Genomic DNA, 25,676 nt, shown 5'->3' with positions numbered 1-25,676 from the left:
TACTAAACCTTAACACAAAAACCAGTTTCAGGATAAAAAAACTGGCAATATAAGTTAGTCTACCTAAGACATTTGGGAGGAAAACCAAATAAAAAGCATACATAAAAATTATTGTCTTCACCAATTTTTGGAACGTCATTAATGAGGAAATGCAACAGACTTCCATAAGAATGAAATTCTAAAGCTTTAACAGGATAACTGAAATAGTCTTCTTCCTAATATTAATTTTTTAAGCAGCTTCAAAACATTGCTTTTAAGATCAATGGATACTAAAAATCACACGGGGAAAAATTAAATACAAGGTCAAGGATATCTCTACATGATATTGTGGCAAATACTTTAGTAAATCTATGCTGTAAACCAGGAGTATCAAACACGTGGCTCATGGACCAGATACTGCCCACATAGGCCACACCCATCCCAGCTCTGCAAAGGCAAAAATAATCCAGATATGTCACAATGTGGCCTGCGATGCAATTGGGTTTGACACCTCTGCTGTAGACCAATAATAAATGTTTTAATAATGCATATAAAACAAGTGGCATAAACAAAGTTTGAATAAAATGAACTTTAGAACAAACCTGTAAAATCTATTTTCCAATCTCTGCTTAATTGTACTGAGATCAGTGGGGTATGCAACAACAGTGCAGTACATTGGATAAGCCTGGAAATCCACTGGTGCCACAAAAGCGGAAGCAATATCTACAATAAAATGTTCTTAGATTTCAGAAAAACAATGTTTTTACAAATAAATAAACAAATGCATGTATGCTAAAGCAACAAGACACTTAAACACATCTAGATTTGGATTTTATAACTATCTGATATAAGAAAAAAGTTACTTGCCCACCGAGGTGGCAGTATTCATCCAACCTTGATGATCCACAAGGCTTAGCAGAGTTGGTTGTGTTCACATTGGATGGGACAAACTTCCAGGGATGAAGGTTAGATTGGGACATAGTACAGAACTTGGAAAAAGGAATTGCAAATCTTTTCTTTATAATGCCAAGAAGATTATATGGATACCTCCATGTAAGTTAGCAGGAGTTAAATTTGATTTGATTTGATATTCATTTAGAGATTGTGTGTGTGTGTGTGTGTGTGTGTGTATGTATTGTGTTGCTTCTGCCATACTAAAATTATTACCTAAAGTCATCAGTTGATTTATTCCTGAAATTATTCTTTCACATTCATCATCACGAGTTCTGGAACCCCATTCTCCATCCAGAGGTTTGTATATTAAAGATCTGCTTTCATTATGAGTTAAAGGAACACTAGTTCCAAGTTCCTCCGGAAACACAGCTGTAATAAAGCATGAGGTATAACAGTAATTATTAATACAAAATGCATTTAAGGAAATGCAATGTTGTTAATATTATCTCAACAATAATAGCCATGTGATAGAAATATTACAACTGGATTCAGCATATACATCTCTATTATCCAACCTCTGCCATTAACATACAATTTAATCAAGTTTTCATGTTAAAATAAAGGTGGAAGATGACTCTTTAAAAAGGAAATATTAATACAGTCCAGGTATTAAATTGCATAACTTTATTAAATTGACATGACTGCCATCTCGCTGTCCAAGGCAAATCTGAGCAGCTTACAATATAGTAAAAACAGAGATATAAAAACAATCAAAACTGCATGCTTTTCCACTCAAAATTACAATAAATTACATTGTTGATATTCCACATCTATGCCATGAAAAATGTTGTTCCTATTAAAAGAGAACCTCATAGACTGGAAAAGGGGAATTTTAGGAGTCTTGAAGCTGGAATATGTTCCTCCCTATATTTAAACTATGCTTTTTTTTAAAGCAACAACAAAGTTAAAAATGATGTAAGTCATGCTATTCAAATATGTTTAAATCTATCTGTTTTACAAGGTATTGCAGGATGAAACATATCCAAACAAATTATCTCAATATGAAACTAATATACTGGTAAATATTATTTCCCAAAACTTTGGCATCTGATTATAAGTACTGAGGACTTTGGATAAAGTGGTTAAAAACAGCCCTAGATCCTAGCATTAAGAAAGAGGATCTCCACTTTGTCAAGTCAATGGCGAAGCCTTCCAGATTTTGTTTGTCCTCTGCAGGATCTGATCTGCTTTACCCAACTCCAAACTTAGAGATTGCCCAGTGTCTGGTTCCTGACAATGAATCACATCTAACTGTTTCTGGCTGAGCAAGTTTGTGTGTTTCTCTCTACCTGAAAATGTACTCACTATGAGAAATCTCCAGAAGCCCCCTACTTAATTCTCAATCAAGTATCATGAGAGGTGGCTTCCAGTTGAAGCACTACAGAGCAGGTATACTCTGGGCAAAGCCTGAAGAAACTAACAACTTACCTAGTGGGGAAAATTTCTGCAGTACCCCTTCTCCACTTTTGTAGAAGGTACACGCAAATCCAATTATTGTCTTGAGAAAATGGGGAGAAATGGCTCCCTGTATGCTCTCCAGAGAAATGTATATCAAGGTTTAAAATGTAAATAATATGCAAAGTTGTTATCCTATTCCTATGGCCCCACAGGAGCTGGATTTGATCCTTAGGCCAAATTCAGTTTATCATTTCTGATTAAAAGAGATCCCTTAATAGCCCAAAGAATAACAATAGCAGACAAAAAGGAAATGTAGTTCGGAAAGATAATAACAAAATTTTCCAACTTTAAATAATGTAAAGTACTCTTTAGAACTTATAATGAATCATTGTTCCTTTATAACAACAGTTCCTACACCTCTTCACATGAGGTACTGAATTATGGGATTCTTTCTGTAAAAATGTACGAATTGTTTTAATTAGTGTTCTATTTATGAACAGGTTTCTATGTTTCATTTGCCATATTTACCAAGGAAAATATACTTCCCTTGTAATTTTATAACTGAAGAGACTATACCGATAGCAGCATAACAATTCTTTATCATTTTCCAGCAACTAATCAGGTTGATGTTATGAAGATAAAAACAATGCAGGACCAGAATTTTGGGCTTAACCAATAAGCCCAGCCAACTTATGTGTGGGTTTTCACACCTTTTAGGCAATTTATGAACCATACTAATCTAAATAAACAAAACAGGGGCTTAACAATTGAAATTATTACTTTTTTCCTACTGCTTCTAATTTAGTGTCAAATTCCTGGCCCATGGACCAGATGTATCTCATGTTGGCCCCACCCCTGCCTAGTTTAGCAAAGGGGGAAAAAATCCTGATACGTCATGTGATGCTGCCGTGACACCGCAGGTTTGACACCCCTGTTCTAAAGAGTTCACAATACTTTTGCCCAATGAACCTCAACAGTCCTGAAAACCAGAAGCATTAAACAAAATGCAATTATTGAATTTCCCACAATCATTTCATTAACCAAAACTAGTTCTCTCCTCTTTTAAAGAAAAATCAGTTTTTTAAATTATCACATCTGCAGACATTAAGTTCTATATCCTCTTTCTGTACATCAAGGAGAAAGCAGGCACATACCATTGTTTGGTATAGGCTCCATATCCCATGGGCTCATTTTCTCAGTATCTCCATTGTCCCAACTTCAAGGAAAAAAAGATAAAAAAAACATTTTGGACAATATTATTTATCTAAATATTTATTGATAATACATTTTGCCAATTTTAAACAGTAGATATAAATTATTGCAATGACATTTATCAGTTTACAGTTAAATGAACTTTATTTTATTTTTAAAAAAACAGAGAAATTAAATATTGCTGTATTGGCAATATACTAACCAGACATTGTAGCACTGAAACAAGCTGTCAGGATAATCAGGCTGAAGAGGTTCTTGACTTTCTATTGTTCCGAACCACCATGCATCATCAATTACTGATCTAAATCGATCACCTGGACAGGCATACCAAACTATATAATTAACCATCTTTATATGCATTACTATTTTTAATATAGGTTTGATTCATTCAATTAAAAACTCAAATCCCCTACAAAGGTAAATTGAGTTGATCCAGAAACATTATTTTAATAAACAAGGAAATTTTTCTAAGCATACGATTCTCTGTGGCTGAGGGTGATTGTGCCTTTGCCATGACACTATTCTGCAACATGAATTATACATTAGAGACATTTTCTATGTTTGTGGCTTCTACCAGGTGTCTATAAATAGAAGATAAGATATTATAAGGTCTTTTCATGTTGAGACTACCATCCATACTCCTTTTTCATAATTTAAAATGCAAAGGAATAGAATAGCTTTACATCTAAATAAAAAAGAGGAAGAACAGATTTTAAAAAATAATTTGTCTGGGGTATAATTTTAGCATCAACAAGACAGATGAATAGTACCAATGGGAAATCCATACTTAATTATTTTGCCATTATACAACTTTATTTTGCAACCATTCAAGCATCTGATGGAATACCAATTTTCCCACTGATATTTTGTGCTTATACAGAAAGATAATAGTGTAGTCCTACTAGTTAGTATACTGCACACTATCAAAAACTATTTTAATTCCGTGTAATATTTTCAAGTGTGGGTACTTCTAACTTTTGATTTCTTGGGTTTTCAAAGTTGTTTAAAATATCCAAGAGACCCAGTGGTGGGATTCAAAATTTTTTACTACTGGTTCTGTGGGCATGGCTTATTTGGTGGGCGTGGTTTGGTGGTCATGTGACTGGGTGGGCGTGCTTGGTGGTCATGTGACTGGGTGGGTGTAGCTTGCTGGTCATGTGACTGGGTAGGCGTGGCGAACTCAATGTCACTCATGTCAAGGGATGCCTCGTCTGGCCCCTCCTCTCCCAGCGATTCCTTGTCACACCCAGCCTCAACGTATCTATAGTTCTGTAAAAAACTTCACCTTTTTCTGACTTATTATCTACATACTACAGATGTACTTCCATGATCCACTGAAAAGAGAAAATGGCTCACATGCTTTGCCCAAGAGTATGATAGGCAACAGGCTTTTAAGGGGCTGCCAGAAAGAAGGGGAGCAATGTATTTTCCAAAGCACCAGAAGGCAAACAAGAAGCAATGGATGGAAACTGGGCAAACAGAGAGAAGCAACCTAAAACTAAGGAGAAACTTCCTGACAGTGAGAACAATTAACCAGTGGAACTGCCTGTCTCCAGAAGTTCTGGGTGCTCAATCACTGGAAGTTTTTAAGAAAAGACTGGACAGCCATTTCTCTGAAATGGTATAAGGTTCCCTCCAAGGTCCCTTCTAAGTGTTATTCTGTTATTCTGACACCTCTATTCAGGACCCTCGCAGCCTCCAGGCACTGGGGGAATCGTCTGGATGGCCTCACCTGACCGACTGGTCCTGCCCTCTGTCTTGTCAAAAGCAGCAATAGACCCTGCTCGGCCAGGCAATTTCATTCACATGTTGGCAGAATGTGTGAATGCTGTGACGGTCTAGGCGGGGGGAACTGGCTCCACCTCAACCCAAAGAAAAGGGTTTTTTTAGCCCACCTGCACTCAGACTGCTGCACTCTTTTAAATCCTCCCCCAAGTCAGAGGAAACTTTGTCTCTTCCGGATGTTGCTGCCTATAGTTTGAGGAGCAAAGACAGGCTGGACTTTTTCCATCCTATCCCCTTGCAATGTCCCAACAAGCAGCTCCAGGAGTTCCCGCTCTCCCTTTCGGGGCACCTCTACCACTGCTCACTGCACCACGGCCACTACGTGGTAGGGAGAGCTGGGAGAGCGCACGTGATGGCTTAGCCAGCCAGCCAAGCCCGGGGATGGCAGGGGGAGGTCCGGGACTGCAGGGGGAGGGGCTAACGAGACTCGCAGGCTTACCTGTGAGCAGGCAGATCAGGGCTGCTCAGGTGGGATGCAGGCACCACAAGGGGAAAGCAGGTTAGAAAGGCAAGCCACGAGGACCCAACGTGCTGCATAGGAGGGGAGGAGTGACTGGGCAAGACGAGTGGCAGGCAGGCGAGCGAGCATCAGGTGGGCTGGGCAAACAAGGGAGTGGCGACTGGGCGACCAGGTCAGGGGCATGGCCAGCCAGAAGTTACTACCAGTTCGGCGATGCCAAATCGCTGCTACCGGTTCTCCCGAACCAGTGTGAACCAGTTAAATACCAACTCTAAAGAGACCTTTTTTTCCTTTGATCCAACAAGTTTAGCATTTTATTTGTTAAAATGTTGTTTATGAAATATAAAGATAAAACCAACTCAAATAAAGAAAAGCTGTAAAACTAAATTGAACACTGAGAACTATTCATGAAGAAACCATGTAAGATTTTTTTTCAGAACAACAGAAATGGGGCAACCTCATAGGGTTGATGTTCCAAAGGGTAGGGCCATAGCAAAAAAGATCCTGCCAGATGGAACTCCTTAGTAGATAGGATACCCATCCTGCTCAACCTGTGGGAATGAGTAGATATAATAGGGAAGGGGCACTCCCTCAAATAACCTATTCTCATGACCAGATTTAAAGATCAAAACCTTATGGAATTAATTTTTTAAAAGCAAGTTTTTAAACTGGCTGGGTGATTTTCCAGTATGGGAGACAGTAAAGGAGTAAGTAGAAAGAAGAAAGTTAAGTGGGGTCTCCAATGACAGTGAAATCTGAATGCTATAAATTTTATGTCTGAAAATATTAAACATTTATACTACTTATTCCAGATATGAATGGCAACAGCCTGCTATTTCTAATCAAAGAACTATAACTGGAAACAAAAACATTATTCACTTGATAATATAATGAAAACTTTTATGGCAAGCTTTTCTCGAAAGAGCAATGATTTTTAATCTTGTTGTCTGAACTTCTAACACATGGAAAACTATGAGGATCCAAACACATGCAAAAGGATAGGTATTTATTCTATTGAAAACACAGGGAATTTTGACCATGAAATCACTGAAATGTATTCTAGAGAACCTACCTATATTCCATCTTCTGTGCTTTGCATCATCAAACTGCTGTCTTAAGACTAGGAAATCTATCACATCTGGCATATCATGATACCTAGATATAATCAAAATGAAATAGTATGAAAAATGTGTTACCTATCATAAATACTTTGGAGAACTCATCCATTCAAAGACATATCAAGAAATAGTGGAACAATCTCAACTAATTTCCATTTTTAAAACTAGAGACTAAAGCATATGTTTGATAGCAAAGTTCAATGAAAAAGCAGCTAAATGTGTTGTTTTCTTGGGGTTGGGGGATGAAAGGAAAAACTATAGCTAACTTTTTGCCACCTATCATTTCTCATCCAAAGTTTGGCTAGCAGCCAGTTTGTTTTTTCCAGCAAGAACTCCTTGTCTATAGATATCAACTCTAGATAGGAATAATAGCTTTTTCTGTCTATTATCTTTTCCCTGACCATTCACAAACTTGAGTTCTCAAGCCAGCTATTATTCTAATTCTATCCTTAGTTATACATTTTCAGCCTAGAGATATTCCATTATTAGGGAAAAGTTCTGTAGATGAAATCTAATGTTGTACAAGTTGACATGTCTAGTCATGCAAGAATGGAAAATTCATTTCAGAGATTTTCATCCCCCAAAGCAGGAATATTAAGGGCTGCAAGAAGAATAGAGATCCATCCTGCTGAGAGTTCCCTCTGTATTGGGAGATAGGCATAATTACAATCAAATAACGCTTCTTAAAGCACATTTTAGATATTTGCTTTAATAAACAATGCTCTCAAGTACACTTCTATCATCAACCAGTAATTGCCTGAATCTAATTCTGTCTATGATAAACTGAGGGGTTGACAACATTTTTAGGTGCTGTTTGCTGCTCCCCAAAAATGATCCCCCAGACCCCTCAAAGATTTCAGTAATCTCACCTGAGATTATATAAGACTTCAGCATTTTAAATAAAAATTAAAGTATTTTTTATTAAATGTGGGGATACCTTGAACCATTTAGGCATATTCTGGACATCATACTGTTAACTTAAGTAGATAATAAAATAAACCCAGTTATATTTATCCCATTTAACGATCATAGCGAGATCAGATTGTTTTCCCAGTCTGTTTCCCAAATGTATCCTGGAGGGTTGAAATGCATTGGGGGATGGAGGTGAGGAAGCACAGAATGGAAACCCTCCTTGTGTAATTAGATATTCTCAAATCTCCAAAACATCACCCCAAATTTATTATTTAAGCTCTTTAAGTGAAATTAATTTTAGAAACATATTTTATTTTGAATATATATAAAACACGTTGCAAAGGTGTATACGTGGGACATGGGGTGAGAAAGAGACAGAGACACACATAAATAAAATTGTATAGATGATCATTGATTTTTCTTACTTCATTGTAAATGATCCTCCAGTCAATTTACCCGTATCGGGGTCAAGAAAAGCAAGTTTAAGGCAACAAAGTGTAGGCAACCCAACTTCATACTTTATTCCAACTATTTTCATTAACTCTTGTTCCTTAAACAAAAATAAAAAATATTGATAGTAATTTACCATGATTTTCAGGTGGAAAACAAAGAAGGTGGGAGAAAAAGAAGAGATTCGTGTAACTTACACCTCTGACTTAAACCAAACAATAGAGCAAGAGCAGCTGGTGAACAGTCATGTTCTATCCTCCCTTACTAGGAGGCTGCTAATCATTGTGTATGATGTCCATCACAATATCCATCACAATACTTTGCTCAAAACGTAATCAGACATAAAATGGTACTTCAATAAAATAAATATAAATTAATGCAGGACAGTCTATGAACAGCTTCCTTATAAACACATGCAAAATTTTCCAAGATTATGATGTAACACTTTTTCAAAAAATGAGACCAAATATACTTATTATAAGCATTCTGTGATATTCCAGGGGATCTAACTGCAACGCTGTCTCCAGCCTAAAAACTGGAGAATAATCTTTTCTGTCTTTCTACCTAAACCAGGACAGTGTGTTCCTTGGCTTTAGCTGAATGGAATAAATTTTGGAACAAGTCAGCAAGCCACTTTGCACAGGAGGTATTGAGGGAGCCATTCCAGATCTGAAAGCTGTGGGTGAAAGACTTCAGAGAGCAAATAAGAATTCTGCAAGGGACTCAACCACTTGACTGGTCTCAGTAGTGGTGCTCTATCAGTATTGCTGAATATATGTTGTTATCTACCTGAGGCAACCCCCCATATTGTTTATTTCTAGTATGGTTTCTCTTTTGATCTGGGTTTTAAAAAGTGCAGTCCAGTGTATGACCAAGACAAAAGATTCACCAGTCTATCCCTATCCTTTTCCTTTTCAACTTTGCTCCCTGTTGAATATTAAAACAACATTTCCCTCTTGCCAGAAAACTACCCTCCCAAGATTATTTAGAATTAATTATTCTATTTAGGTTGCACATATAACTGGTGCTGATAGCACTGCCTTATTATATATACACATGCACAATTGCAAATAATTCACAACGCTCAATCACACACATATCTACCTATAGTTTTAAATAGTTTGCCCATTTCAACCCACTTTTTTTCAGTTTAAGACTAACTGGGAGTCTCCAATCTAATATTCTATTTTAAAAAACACTCAAACCAGCCATGCCTGAAAATAAGACAAGAGACATGGTCCTAGTAAGAGAACCAAATTATAATATATTAAGGGAGAGGCTTGATTGCAGTGCAAGATCCAGTTCTCCACATGCATGAAGAGGAGCCAGATGATAACTAAAAGCCAGATCAAGCTTGTCCAATTTTAAAATTCTATGGAATTCTATTTGTCACTGGCTCAAGAACTACTTGTTTATTTGATAAGTGTGAGACCACATATGTGAACATCAGGTGCTGCATACGTAGAATAGAGGCTATGTTGGACAAAATTTCTATATAGTATGCGCACTGTTTATGATCTTGTATATTTTGATGTAGTCCATGTTGTATTTTGCTACAATGTCATGCTTGAACTTGTTATGTGGCCTTTTTCTGAAGTTCTTCATCCTTTCATCTTTCAGCTATTAAAAAAAATTCATTTGCTATGCAATGGTTAGTCCATGACTCAAAATTAGCTCTTTTTTGTGAAGTTAAAAGTTTTATTACACATAAATGCAGGTAAATAGGAAAGGCTTCTCTTTTGGAAAGTGGCACTAATTGTCCCTCTCCTCCTGCTAATATTCACATCCACCAAACAGAAATTGTAGCCTCTAGGGGTTTTAGCAGCCAGTCAGTTAATATATTGCCTGCCCCAAGCCCCCAATTGTAAATACATCTGTGACTGGTGTTGCTGACTGTTTGCAATGCTTTGGTAATATATAGCAAGGCATGGAAAATTATATTAGCAGTGTGACTGAAATTCATTTTCTATCTGTCTATCTGGCAGCCCTGGAGAGTGTAATCGAATAGAAAATTAATCTTTTCTCACATACTTTTTAATTGGTATTCGCATAAGACAAAGTATATAGGAAACAAATAGCCTCTATACAGTTCCTAAAGTAAGAGTTTTCAAAAATGTTCCTAAAATAATCTGTATCCTCTATTTCTGCAATTTGGCAGGCTGCTTGTTGCCATCATTTAATGAGGATCACACAGGACATTAAGTGAAGACCTCATATGACCACAATGTCTAACTTCCTTTTTGCTTCCCCATTGACTTTGCTTCTGGGAAGCCAGCAGGGAAGGTTGCAAATTGCAATCACGACCACAGGGATGGTAAGTACAAAGTCGTCATAACTGCCACTTGTTCAGTGCTGTTGCAAAGTGGCCAGTGAAAGTGGTCATTAAATGAGGATGACTTATAACTCTTGTACACTTGTAATAGGCCTACTATCTTACTGTTTTGACCTTTCAAACATGATAAAATAATTACCTGGACTGTATGTGAAAATACACATATAGCTAGATCTAAAGGCTGAAACTATGTAAAATACCCATCTGTTAAATCTTATTTCAGTAGGATTTATTCCCAAGTAAGAACCTATAATATCTAAACTTTACATATACAAAGAATGTAAAAAGGAAAGAGCAAGGAGGACACATACCCGTAACTCCATCTTATGCCATGGCTGTTTTTTAGGATTAATGCTATATATTTTGTTTTTCTTTGCCATTAGAACATATGCTTCATGACCTTGCCGGAAATAGTAAACCTTCAGAAATTAAATATCACAGTTAAAGCATGGAATATCTGTAAATCTAAAAGAACCCAATACTATAACTGAAAGTATTAGCCAAAAGCAATTATTTTTCAATCTTTCAATTAAAAATAGTAACCTGTTGCCAATTAACCTTTAGAATAGTATAATCCTCAGTAGCATTTTATGAAAATATCTTTTGTTAAAAAGAATCTATTTGAAGCTTTGTTTAGTTTAGAGAAGCACATTTATGCACATTTTCATTAATAATATAACATAAAGCAGTCACTGTAAATTAACCAAGATTCAATTGTCTCAGCATTTTGTACTTACATGGTTTTTACAATGCATTATGTTGATTAGCATACAAAGCATCTGAAATAAAATTATCCTAATGTGTGACCACTGACTGATCAGAAGGATTGATTGTCATATTTTACAATAATTTGAGCTACATGTAAGGATGAAAAAAAAACAGTGTGTCTTCTTCCTTTGCTCCAAGTTATCACTCACATATAGGAGCATTTATATGGGATTTACAAATATATCTAATGAAAATGTTTCCAAATTTTAGTATACACAATAATATACACTAACCATTTCTATAACAACAAACCTATCTAATCAGCAAAACCAAACTCTCATTTTTTTTTCATCACAAGCACAAAGTCCAGAAGTAATTTCCAAATAGAAACAAAATTATTTGGATGAGACAATCAATTGAAATGTCTCTACTTTTTTTCCATGCTGTGGAAAGTAATATTTCTGTTTATATTTATTAATCTTTGTAGCCTGCCATTATTTATATTAGACTCTATTCCTTCGGATTCTTTAACCTTATAGGGAAAAACATTTAAACATCCATTTTAAAACACTAAACTTTTCTTTAAAAACACTTTTAAACCTCTTAGCTCCCTCTTGTGGTCAAAGAATAGATTTTTAATAAATCAGTTAATCCTGGCCAGTGAGAATTCATAAAAATTGGAAAATTTAAGCCACTCGCAACAAAACAATCCAACACTATAGATTATTTAAAAGTAATAAAATAGAGTCACAACTTCCTGTCTTTATATTTCACCATGAAATATACTTCATATGTCATAAAAACAAAGGGAACTCAATTCCTTGTTAATAGTTGAACAAGCTTTGGTCTGGAAGAACCTTCCCCTAGGTTGGTCAGTTGGCCATGTTCATTGGAAGTTTCCGGTGGCTGTTATAATTAATTAAATTTGTGTTTAAAACTTGGAACATTGCCATTTCTCAACATCGTTAATGTTATGGCAAGTTTTCAAAAAGGCACTCACTTTTCAAAGGTACAGTCTTGCCTAATCAATGTGGAAAGTGCCTAGGATATGTGAATTGAGTCTTGCCCAGGTCATCACCTGAACTGAAATTAACAGATTTAGTAATGATTGCCAATGGCTCCCTACTATTTCTTACATTCAACAGAAAGACAACTCAGAGTCTCTTTGGGGGAATACAAAAGGCTGCCACCTCCTTCTTGGCAATTCTTATTCATAATTGTTTCTTTACTTTATAGCCCACTTTTTTTTACAAGAAGCTCAAGGTAGTTCATTCTGAGATTTCTCTTCATTTTCCCCACAACAGCAATGTTGTGAGATAGTTCAAGCTTAGAGACTTGGACTGGCCCAAGTCGCCCAGGTAGACTTTAACCTAGGCTTCCTTGCTCACAGGTCATGATGCCAAGCAAATTATAATTCTATAATTCTTACTCTACTTTTCTGTCCAGTACTTGCAGGAGAGATACTATCTGGGACCATCCAACAGACAAAAAAAAAAAGGCAAAATAAAAGATGCAGAATGAAATAAACGAGGGGGAAAATCAGTTAGTTTTTGAGGAAAATAAATGACAGAGGAAGGAAAATGGGGTAGACGTAAAATAGAAAACCCTAAATTAAGTTGAAAGTATAAGGAACAAATACCTAGTTTCCTCTCCAAATGAGAGTACAAAATTAATTAGTGAACAACTACTATGTTAACAGTGGCATTAATTCATGTGTTTCAAGAATAGGGGGAGATACAACTATAGCACAACCCTTTGTACAAAGAACTTGATAACCTTTTATTTTAAAATGACCATCAAATTCTGCCATATTTTAGGATTTAAAAAAAAAAGTATTTGATAGAGAGAGGAAGCGATTCTTACTTGGCATTTTAATATACTAAAGATGAATGTACAGCCAAGATGATGCATAAAAATAAAAGAAAAAGTAAGTACCTCATCTCCCATTTGTGGTACAAAAGGGCATCGTCGAGGAACAGGATCTGTAATCCACACTGAAGGAAGCCACTCTTCTAATGTTAAGCCATTTTCGGTTAGCACCCCCATAGCCAACCTCTAAAGAAATATGCATATATATCCAAATTAAACTTTAGAACTTCTCATGTAATTTTAAGGTTTGCTTAAGCTTAGCTTTCTCAAAAGCATTTGAATTCAGTTTTAGCAACACAGGAACAAATCTCAGATACACATATTTCTATTTCCTCTTCCAATACAATTATCAGCTACATCATGTAATAGAAATTAAGCATGTTTACTTTTTCATTGCAGCCATATTGGAATAGGAAAGACGGTATGCATGAGACTCATGCATATTAAACCATCACAATCAATTTTCTATTAGCAAAATAAATAAATGCCAATCACATATGAACAGTTTAAGTATTTGATAAAATATCAGCATGTTAATTGGCTAATAACTAAGCATTTACTATATTTCTTCTTTCTATAAAAAAACAAGAGTTCACCTTGAGAGAACTATATTGAGGGGAAGAGGTATTTAGAGGGCTTTGCTGTTTCAGTTTCATGAAGAGAATAAAAGAGCATATTGACAAACCTTACACACCTTTCCTTATAGGCAAAGTTTGAATCAAAGATCTTACAAAATGTATACCCCTTAATTTGTAATTTTAATACATTAGCTATCTGGATAATTAAAAGTATAATTCATATGCATTTACATTAGTGAGGGATAAGCATTATCAATAAAAAGCCTTTTAAATTAGTATTCTATAATTATAGTACAACCTTTTGTTTCCTTTCTTTCGGTTTCCTTTTCTTTGGAGATGATGGTCCATCTTTATCTTCAATACCTTTTTTCCTTTCTTTTCTGATTTGTTTCTGTCTCTGTTTTTCAGGACCCTCTTCATCTTCTGAGCTGCTCTCTACTTTCTTGGTCTTAATTTTAGGAACTTTCTTTGGTGGTTGCAAATTAATTCCAGCATCTGCTGTCCAGTCTGAATAATCACTGGAATAATCACTAGAAGTGAAATAATTAATGAGTACATAATTATGCACTGACATGCAAATTTAATATCCATCAGAAAAAATATCTATTTCAATATGTTACTGAAAAACTAGCTAGGATGAAACAAGTAATTTTTGTCGTAAGTTCTTCTGGAATTAGAATGCATTTAGATAAAAAGCACTGAACAAACGTTACTTGCACTTTATACAGAACTATAAGGTATAAACTGTAAGCGTAAAACCAGGTGGGCCAGAACTAAAATAATCAAAACAAGAATTACCTAATAATAAAATGTTAATTTGGTGCTCTTAATTCCTCAGATGCTCTAATTATTTATTACCACTATACTCCCAAGAAGGGAATTTTGAAGTCAGCATTGTCAAAAACGAAAGATTTTTTCATTCAATCTTTATTATGGTCACGGACCAGCACAAGAAATGTTTAAATTATATGATGAACTGTTTTTCTGAAGCAAAGATGAATGTGAAAAAGCAGGCTGTAATATAGAAGACATTTTTGCCCACTGTCTGACAAAACAAATGTAAAAAAAAATTAAAGGAAAAAGAGCCATTAGCAAAATTCCACAAACCTTTGTGCAAAGTCCAAATGTTGCTATTTAATAGGTAGTTGCTAGTGTTTCCACTAAAATCAGTTACAGAAGAAACTATTAAAAACAGGCTGTATATTAAAAACGCATTGTTTTGGTGGTTTTTGAAAACATGCAGTTTACTCACGAAAGAACCCTGTACACCATTTTTAGTAATGGGCAGTCTGTTTGTAAACATTGTTGTTTTAAACATTCTTAAGACATTCTTAACCTGTATTTTTCAATGTGATGAATGAAAATGTAATGATATATCAACACTAAGTCCTAGAGATAGATATTCAGGAAGAAGTTTAATGGTGGCCCTTTCCTCCCTCACAGAAAGGCACTCCAAAGGACCCTCCTATCTTCAAGGTAGACAGGAATGAGACAGCTCCCATTGGAAAGAAGTGGCTGAAAGATCCCTGTTCACATAAGGTCCTTTGTTTTTTACTGGATTCTTTCTTTCATAAAGGTTTCTTAAACTCCTTGTTTTACATTTTTTACTCAAAGTATATTTTATGAATCAGAATAATTAACAAATATCTTACCATTTAAATCTCACATTCAGGTTTAAGCGTATAGTTCCTGATATTCAGTCACTTACCTAGAACTTCCATCACTATGCCATGCTTTTCTTTCATCTTCTGATGTTCCACCACTGGCAACAACAATTTCTCCTTCCTAAGAACAATATAATATTTAGACATTTCTTCCGACATGCTAAAACTTCCTTTAAAAGTAATGAAGTACTTCTAATTTCTTTAATAAATGGACTAAGTACTTCTGAATCCAGTTATTCAGTGACTTCATTTCACTCAATTTTGATGCCACCTTGGGTGGCTCACCAAAAAAACCCCAGTAAAATAAACCATGGTCAATTTATATTAAAAAAGTAACCACTGAACAATTTTCTTGCAAACTAAGAGCTAACCAAATACTGGCTCTTTAATTACTATCCACAAACTCACAACAGATAATTAGCTTATATAATTTATTTTCAAATGTAATAATACAGAAAAGCTGAAGTGGTTTGGAACCAGAATATCAGAAAGGCCACCTTCTTTGGTATACATCTGGGTATAACATACTGTAAACAACAAGGGTTTGATTACAACATGAAACACATCAAATGCCCATTTCAGGAAAAAAACTTCCTACATGGTTTTTGAACCTGGAGTAGAAGGTTCCATAGCACTGAAATTTTTATATTATATGTGATTGATGAGTTCTCTTCTATGTCATTGGTATTTTCTTCTTGAGTTACAATAGTTTTAGTTTAAATCACCATAACTGACTGGCTAGTTATATGATCAATAAATAAGTCTTTGCGAAAGGAAGTCAGATTTTCCATGTGTGATATTCGGAAAACAAAGTGTCTCTGAATATTTACTAAATAGCTCTTCCTAAAAAAGTTAAGTTGCATTTAACATGTGTAATATATGAATAATCTAGGAAAAACACCAATTTTTGTCTTTAAGAAATGAGAATCAAGTAACTTTAGGTATTATGAATGATTTTGCATGCAAACAATCTAGGGTAGGAGTTCCTAAACTTGTTAATTTAATACACCTCCCTGATACGTAATTTTAACGTAGACATCTCTCCTAAAAATCCAAACACCAAAATAGGCAAGGAAAACAATACAACAAAGCTTAATTTTAATAAAAATATAAGAAATAAAAATATTCACATCTCCCTGGATTCTATGCAGCTCCCAAAGAGAGGAACATCTCAGTTTGGGAAACCCCGATCTACTGTATCAGAACACAAGAAACACAATATAATTTTACCTCTGAGGAACTGCTTCCATTGTCATTATCTTCATTAGGCCTGACAGTTTCCTCCAAGGCATATCTGGTTCGATAGTTATGTTGGTTCGCCTGTTGTTTTTTCGAATCACCAACGTCCAATACATGATCATGTGAATGGTTCTAGAAACACACAAAATGACCATTAACCAGGACCATGAAAAACCTCTGTGAAACAGTACAGAGGTACAGCTCACCAGTGGGAAAAAAAGACCTCTGTGAAACAGTACAGAGGTACAGCTCACCAGTGGGAAAAAAAGACCTCTGTGAAACAGTACAGAGGTACAGCTCACCAGTGGGAAAAAAAGACCTCTGTGAAACAGTACAGAGGTACAGCTCACCAGTGGGAAAAAAAAGACTTTAGATAAACTAAGTCTGCTCTTCCTTATACATTCTGACATTAATATTACAATCTGAATGGCCACTGGTTAGAATTCACTAAACAGCCCCCAAAAGATTAAAAAAATGCAAGTATAACATAATAAATATCTGCAAAAATATAGAACTTATCAGATGAATTCCTTGTACAATTTAAAAAACCCACCCTACTAGTGCTATAATTCTAGAACATTTTACAACTTTCTACTGTCTCAAATAGTTTGTCCATTTCTTAAACTATAAATAAAAATGAAAATGATACTGCAGGTAATTGAAGGGTGTTTTTTCTCTCTCTCCTGACTGCACAGATGTTTAAATCCTAAATAGCTATTTAGGGCCTTTCAATGTTTTTTAGACTAAAAAGCTTGTTAATTAAAAGAAAAGAAAAACTGGGGATGCTAAGGAGGAGAATCTGGAGGAAGAGGAGCATCCTATCAATCAAGCCAAAAAAACCAACTTATGACCATTTTTCACACTTACAACCACTATAACATCCTTATGGTCACATGATCAAAATTCATATGCTTAGCAACTGACTCATTTATAGGACAGTTGCAGCATCCTGCAGTTATATGACCTTTTGCAACCTTCTGACTAGCAAAGTCAATGGGGAAGCTAGATTCACTAACTTAACAACTGCAATGATTCACTTAACAACGGTGGCAAGAAAGGTAGTAAAATGGGGCAAAATTCACTTAAAACCTGTTTTGCTTGGCATCAGAAATTTTGGGCTCAATTGTGGTCGTAAGTCAAGGATTACTTGTACTCTACATTATTATCTGCTTACACTGCTTACTTTGGGCACAGATGGTATCTTATTTTCTCTAGGAACATGACTTATAATGTGCTTTCTTCTCTCTTCTGCTCTGTATGTTCTTATTTCTTCCTCTCCCTTTGCTGTTCGCCATTCTTCTTGCCTACTGCAGGACAGAAATTCAAACATTAAAGTTAATTTCAAAGTATTAGAATTAGCTGGATTATTTCAATTTTTTTATTAGAAACCACACATTTGCATCCCGATCTCTTTGAGAGCACACAGCTTCATAATAACTATATCTACCAAACAGCAACAAGGGTTGCTTTACAATTTTAAAATACCATATTTTGTGTAATTCCCTCTAAATATAAAAACCTGTACCTATTAACCCTAAGTAACATGGTTGTGAATTCTACCTATAAAACTAAGTAGCACAAAATACAATATTGGAGCCCTAAGCTGAACTAATCTTATTCTCAAAGTGCCCTTCCTGTTAGCCTAGAGAACTGACCTATTAAAAATGAAACTACCAACATGGAAGCATTTATAGTGTAACTTAACAAAACCAATATTAAAATTAACAATTATACAACAATCCCATTATATCAGCAACAGACTGTAGATATTAAACAATAAGGGAGAAAAAAATGAGTCCTACAGAACCCAAAAGTCAATAACTCAGCCTCTCTTCCCTTATAACCACCGACTAGAACTCTCAAATAAATAAGGAGAAGAACCACTGTAGAAGAGTGCCTCTAAATACAGCTCTTCCAGGTGATCCAAAAGTTAACCATGAATAATGGTATCAAAGGCCAGATTCAGTAGAACCTGAAGGAGTGTGCAGTATATTAATTCAGATACAACCACCACAGTTGGTAAAGTTTCCATCTTGGGCCTAGTCTAGAACCCCAAGTGAAAGTTGGTCCAGACAGTTCACCACTTTTACTCTGACACCGTCTCAATAATTTTTGATATATATGGAAGACTGGAGACTGAAAGTTGTCAAATATGGCTGGCTCCAGGGAGGGTCTTTTTAGGAAATATGTACCACTCTCAAGTCCAATGGTGTCACCTCCTTCAAAGGGGCACTGCCATTCTTGCACCAACCATCCGGAAAAACAGCCCTCTTTATCCGTAAGAAAGAAAAGCCAAGCAACCTCAAAAATATGAAAAATGCAGTGTAAAGTGGCATGAAATCTAGTTGCTCATTTCTTGATAAAAAGAAGCTGGTAGCCCTGAAAATAACTACTTCAGAAGCCAGCTGATGTAATAAGAGTAAAAGTATGAATGCACCACTTCTCTTACAATCTCATCAGAAGCCTAATCTTGGCTCACGCCCATGCTCGCTCAAATCCACTTTTTGCATTTCTCAACCAGCACTTTAGTTCTTCTCCTGGAGTTCCAAGGAGTCATCCAGCATCAGCAAACAGTAAGAAATTATTCAGGAACAATCACATTAAGACAATTATTTCTTGTGGCTAACCTAGCAAATAACAAATTGCCTATTAAATTGCTGGGAAAATTCCTAAGAGCTTATCGGAATCCATCTAGATCCATCGGGCAAGTGGGGTGAACCAACTAAATTAGTCCCTTTCCCCTGCAGAGATCTTGCACTTCAGTCAATCCAAAATGACCTCACTACAAGAAACAAATACTTTCGGTATCATACCCATTTTTTGCATAACTGCACCAAATCAAAAACAAAGTCTAACGTGTAACTTTATTTAATCAACATATCAACTGCCGATCTCATATATATGAGTCTGTGTGGCTAACAATTAAAATAGGAGTTTTTTACAAAACAATAAAAATAACCAGAAACATGTATAATCAAGCCAAGAAATCCTGGGCAGATTCAGACTGGCCAATATTGTCCCTTCCCCAATCAAATTTTGGTTATACTTGCTCATGAGATCATGAATAATTATAGTTTTAGCGTAGACGGACCTGACATTTGCCATCAAAACCTTGAGGGTAAGGATATATATGATTTAAAACAAATATTTCAGAAATCTGTCATTATCAAAAAAAAATTAGTTAAAGATTATCAACTTTTAGTCAGAAATACCAATAGAGTAGAGGAAATGATACGAATATGCATGCATCAGTTTCCTGTCAGAACTCTAAACCAAGGAAGAGATGGGGCTAAGGAGATTTTTCTTTTTTTTAAAGGAGTAAAGATAAATTAAACGCTGATAGAAAATATAATCAGGAAAAGAGAACAGAACTAGTTACAAGAAAAGATTCAAATACTCAAAATCTATTCTGGACAAATAATGAAGAAGGGTAGAAACAAAATGTGGGCCATATGATTCTTGCCTTCATGAGCAAATGAAGTTATTAAGTTACACCAGGAAATATCCTCACACCAAACTGAAAAGAAAAATATATTTGTAGCAATTGCTCTTAAATGAATATATTTGTTATCACTTGTTCTATGAAACTAAGCATAAGCACACCATGAAATCTCGTATTAGTTTTGTGCTTGTTAAATAGAATGCTTAAGGTAAAGGTAAAGGTTCCCCTCGCACATATGTGCTAGTCATTTCCAGATCTGAGGGCAATGCTCTTCTCCATTACAAAGCCGAAGAGCCAGCACTGTCCGAAGACGTCTCCATGGTCATGTGGCCAACATGACTAAATGTTAAAGGCGCACAGAATGCTGTTACATTCCCACCAAAGTGGTCCCTATTTTTCTACTTGCATTTTTACATGCTTTCGAACTTCTAGGTTGGCAGAAGCTGGGACAAGAAGTAACAGGAGCTCACTCCATTATGCGGCACTAGGGATTCAGACTGCTGAACTTACTGATCAACAAGCTCAGTGTCTTAGCCACTGAGCCACTGCATCCCTATTTAAGCTCAGAGAAAAAGAAATCAGACAACAGTTTTCAGTATTATGGGCAGATCTGAAAGAAATCTGCCTGAAAAATTGGGGAGCTGTGCTGCACCAGCATAAAGAAATCATCACTGTTCTTCATAGTGGAAGCTTACTTAATTCAATGCCATTAGATTCATCTATTACCTGGATACTCCTGCTGATAATTCTGGTACCACAACCCTTCGACTCCATGCTACCAGATCCCGTTCAGTTGCTATTTCACTTCTTGGGGCATTGCTATGCATCTGGCGAACTCCTTCAATTTGTCCACTGCGTCTTAATCCCACATTTGGTGGTGAATGCACTTCTGAGGTAGAGTTTACTGAGCATAGAGAGAACAAAACAGAAGTGAACATTTTAAAACAATGTATTGCATAACCAAGAGGAAATTTAAAACTATTACTAAGTACATTGTTTTTGTGAGCAAATGTCTTAATAAACGCAACATATTTTATTATTGCAAAATGATTTAAATGCCATTATTATTAGGCTAAAATATTATTTATGTGATAAAATCACATCAAATTAAATTAGTGTTTTTCAACCTTGGCAACTTTAAGATATCTGGACTTCAGAATTTCCCAGGCAGCATGAATTTGAAAATTAAGGTCTATGCATGTTAAAATTGCCAAAGTTGAAAAACACTATGTTAAATTATTAAAGTTAATAAAATGAGGACCTTTTGTTTACCTCTGCCAACTCTATTTGTATTACTGTGTCCAGCTTCTCCAGACCGACGCTGATCTTGTTCTTGTTGAAGTCTCTGTATCATGCTATCCAAAGGACTAACTTGTTGACTCAAAACTTGATTCAATCCTATTAAAAGTAGAATTTGGATTATTTAAAATATATTTTTTACATTTATAGTGCATGTAGTCCATTAGAGTTCATAGAGTCTGTGAGAGTTCAACTGTTTAAAATATGTGTTTGGAACGAATGTTTTTATCATAATTCACTTAAAATTACACAATCCATATCAATTCCATTCATGCCCCCTAAAATTAACAGCACTGCTTCAACATCTGAGTTTGTATCTTAAGATCATACAAACAATGCAACTTGTTTTGTTACATGCTCATCTATATCAATCAGCAGGAAATAGACTTTTTTTCTCCTATGTTGGACTCATTTAGTTGAGTTCACAAAGACACAATAAACTAGATCTGAGTTTCTGATATAATTTGAAGTATAATGTGTAACAGTTCAGATCTTCAACCTGTGAATTATCACAAATGAATAAATTATGTGTAATTTCTAATCCTTTATATCTTACATTCAAATATACTGTTGGCCTTGTCTGAAACCAAAGTTCTATGAAACCTTGTCTTACTAAATGGGACGTAAGCCTGTAAATAAAATTACATTCCTTTTCCATCTTTAAGAAATTAGTACCAATTGGGCAAATTAATCTTGTACACATTCTCTTTATATATTTTAACAAAAATAATTAATCTTCCAATAACATATGCTAATTTATATCATTCAGCAGGTCCTGATCTAATGAAAATTGTGAAAAAAGTGTAAAATTGTTTTAGACACAAATTCACCCTTCCACTACTATGTTCATTTCTTCAAGTGTTAATGAATCAAGTACTTGTTATTTACACACTGGAGAAAATGAACACAATTGCCTCAAACCTCCTCTTTAATACTGCTAAATTAATGCTTGCTATTTTTTTCAATGAGCCATTTAGAAATGCAAAGAAGCCTGGAAAATAGATTGGAAATTATCACTAACTGATCTTCAGATAATTAACTGAAGGGACAAGCAAACAAATTTTACCTATGACACCATTCCTCTTATTTCTTTTCTTTTTTTTGCAAAAGAAAAATAAATGTAGGAATAAACTCAGAAGTAAGAACAAGGTGATTCAATAGTTAAAGACACTGAGCCTGCCAGCTGGAAAGTGTGTATGACAGAGTGAGCTCCCATTACTTGCCTCAAATCCTGCCCACCAAGCAGTTCAAAAAGAATGCAAATGCAAGTAGATAAATAGGTACCACTTTGGTGGGAAGGTAACACCATTCCATGCACCTTGGTACATAGTCACGCTGCCCACACAACCACATAAATATCTTTAGACAACTCTGGCTCCTTCAGCTAAGAAACTGAAATGAGCACCACTCCCTAGAATCAGATACAACTAGACAGGAGAAACCTTTATTCTTACGCTTTTGGAACTGAAGCTGGTAAGAATGCTAAACCTCTCAAAAATCCTGGAAAACAGTAAGATATCATACAAAGTTAGAAGTTGTACATACCTGAGGAAGTTACCCCCATCTGAGGAATAAGCTGCTCTTCTCTACAGTTTTCACGTCCTGGAACTAATCTCTGAAATCTTGATGGATGAGGATTACCATCAACATCAACCAAAAATGGAGGTGGCATGAGATGGGGTGCCTGTTGTGTCTGTTCATCCAATACAAAATTATTGGCATCACGAATGAGAGGCCGATAATCACTGTGAAAGAACATCTGATCTGCTATCTGTAAATAAAAATAAATTTTTTGGAAGTATAGACTATATGTAATTGAAAGACAAAGTATATTTGTGAATCAACATCAAAATAGCTACATATTGCTAAAGTGACCTTTTCTAGGTAACTTTCCTTTGTAAAAAAAACCCAAATCTAGCTAAGATTTAACGAATGATTAAATATAGACTGCCATTAGTTCAAAAAACTGCTAATTATATATAGTATAGCAGCTAAATTAATTGCACAGTTCTTTTATAAAAAAAACTTTTATTAAGTTGAAATTATGTATTTGAAAGCCATGCTCCTCAAAGACAATGAGAATGCTTCTGCACAGGGATACATAAATACTTATTAATTCTCCATAAGGATATAGACTTGGTTAGTAGCAAAACTTGTTACTAGTGAGCTCCTTTTCACATCTATGTTAGCATCTTATTTTATAATGGAATAATGATATATCTATATATTTAAAACATTAAAAAAGTATTTCTAGCAGGAAAAATATGGTGAATTGATATAAGTGATATAATAGATCTAAGTAACAAGTAATGTTACACTTACTAGTAATTCAGAGTTGGTGTATTCAAATAATGATAATCAAATAGAAGTTTTTAAATTTTGGTTAGCGCTATTACAAATACATTCATTATCCTAGGGAATTAGGGAGGCCAACAAAAGAAATCCAAGCTCTGTTTTCTATTGTTACAAACTTTTTGAGCAAAATGGAGTTTCTAAATTTTTATTTTTAGAGATGTAGATGTTTTGAATTACCATATTTTTCAGACTGTAAGATGCTTCGAACTATAAGACACACCTAGCTTTTGGGGAGGAAAACAAGAAAAAAAAAATCTGCCTCTGCCTCCCAGCAAACAGCAAAGTCAGCTTCAGCACAGCCTGATTTAGCATGAGCAGCTGATTGTCGGTTGGATTGGCCTCCTGGAATACCGACAATCAGCTGGTTCAAGCTGTAGGGATCACTATCACCTATTGCCCGTGTGCCCCATTTTCGGCCTCCGCATCCAATTTTTGTCCTCCATGCACACCGTTTTCAGCCCGTTCCACGCAGCGGGGATTGGAACAGGCTAAAAAAGGGCCACCGGAGGCTGAAAATGGGGCACATGAAAGTGGCGATAGGCAATGGTGATCCCTGCAGCCTGAAACAGTTGATCGACGTTATTCCGGGAGGCTGACACAACCAATAATTAGCTGCTCATGCTAAATCAGGCTGTGCTGAAGCTGACCAGACTGTTTGCTGGGTAGGCAGGGCTTCAGCAACATTCACTGTATAAGACACACAGACATTTTCACATACTGGGGGGGTGGGGGTCGGGTGTGGGTGCTTCTTATATACCGAAAAATACGGTAACTATGTCATTAAAAATAAATCAATAAAAGTTCAGTTTCCAAGATAGGGTAAAATGACATTTCATTTACAAGGAGTTGATCTTTTTATAACAAATGTTAAAAACAGTTTGAAATTTTTGAAATCTTCTGTGTATAACTCATTCAGACAACTCTTCTTCATAAACTGAGGGCAGAAGAGAGATCCTGATTAATTCTTGAGCCTTTTTTGGAATTAAGTTGAAAGGATTTTGTAATTGGGGATTTATTTCCAAGTTTACATATTGTTGCTCCTTTAGAGAAACTGAGAATCCAGAGTATCAGTCAGACTGGAGCTCAGAGGATGTTTGGATTTACAATTGGAACCTGATTCTTCCAATCATCTTATTTCTGCATGGAGAAGATGGATCAGTTTGTGATAGTATTTTTTTTTTAATTTGTAAAACTGTCCTAAAGTATCATTAATAATTCCTTTATACTTTGAAGGCACTAAGGCAGTTCTTGACTAATGACCACTTAGCATTCAAAATTATCACAGCACTGACAAAAAATAGACCACACACCATCTGGAAACACCCTGTGCTCCTTACCTGGGACTCCTGGCACATAAAAGACCTATAATTTTGTTTAACGACAGCAGCCAGGAGTGCTGGAATTTTGATTGCTAAGCAATGCAGTCATGAGACATCTCACTTTATGATCCCTTTGCTTAGCAGCCAAAATTCCGCTCCTAATTAAGGTTATAAGTTGAGGACTCCCAGTATCTTTGTAAAAGAAAGACTATCTCAGAACTTCTCACCTGATCCAAAAACTTCCCAATTTTGCTCTGAATCAGGGTGATTTTTAAAGCAATCTCAGAAAAGAAAAAGTAATATTATCTTAGCCAGTTTGGTCTACTGGTTAAGGCACTAGGCTAAAAAGCAGGAGACTGTGAGTTCAAGTTCTGCTTTAGGCATGAAAGCCAACTGGGTGGCTTTGTGCCAATGACACACCCTTAACCCAATTAACCCCATAAGGTTGTTGTTGTAGGGAAAATAGGAGGAGAGAGGTATGGTGGATATGTTCACCACCCTGAGTTATTTGTAAAAATAATAAACAGGATATAAGCAAACACATTTTCATGTCATATGGTGACTATTATAATTTATTTTTTTAATTGGCATGAACTGCTTTTT

General features: G+C 35.6%; 1 protein-coding gene across 4 annotated transcripts in view; it reads right to left on the bottom strand.

The window, feature by feature from the left end:
• Positions 1–25,676, bottom strand: part of PHIP (PHIP subunit of CUL4-Ring ligase complex) — an 84,510-nt gene that overhangs the window by 16,388 nt on the left and 42,446 nt on the right. For 2 of the 4 annotated variants that reach the window (XM_026695125.2, XM_026695126.2), the window contains exons 17-31: positions 22,945–23,170; positions 21,373–21,498; positions 20,827–21,004; positions 17,842–17,965; positions 16,650–16,790; positions 15,464–15,540; positions 14,054–14,285; positions 13,244–13,363; positions 10,912–11,019; positions 8,244–8,368; positions 6,861–6,943; positions 3,746–3,857; positions 3,486–3,547; positions 1,147–1,302; positions 582–702 (exon numbers count right to left, since the gene is read on the bottom strand). In XM_026695125.2, the coding sequence (XP_026550910.1) occupies positions 582–702; positions 1,147–1,302; positions 3,486–3,547; positions 3,746–3,857; positions 6,861–6,943; positions 8,244–8,368; positions 10,912–11,019; positions 13,244–13,363; positions 14,054–14,285; positions 15,464–15,540; positions 16,650–16,790; positions 17,842–17,965; positions 20,827–21,004; positions 21,373–21,498; positions 22,945–23,170 (1,991 nt within the window). Of the gene's footprint in view, positions 1–581; positions 703–1,146; positions 1,303–3,485; positions 3,548–3,745; positions 3,858–6,860; positions 6,944–8,243; positions 8,369–10,911; positions 11,020–13,243; positions 13,364–14,053; positions 14,286–15,463; positions 15,541–16,649; positions 16,791–17,832; positions 17,966–20,826; positions 21,005–21,372; positions 21,499–22,944; positions 23,171–25,676 lie in introns of all 4 variants that reach the window. The other 2 variants (XM_087915032.1, XM_087915039.1) reach the window with 1 other exon arrangement.

Source organism: Pseudonaja textilis, chromosome 1 (assembly GCF_049901715.1).
Source record: "Pseudonaja textilis isolate UNSWEBS1 chromosome 1, rPseTex1.2, whole genome shotgun sequence".
NCBI classification, from domain to species: domain Eukaryota; kingdom Metazoa; phylum Chordata; class Lepidosauria; order Squamata; family Elapidae; genus Pseudonaja; species Pseudonaja textilis.
The sequence above is the reverse complement of the archived record's forward strand: the minus strand, read 5'-3'. Positions and strand labels throughout refer to the sequence as shown.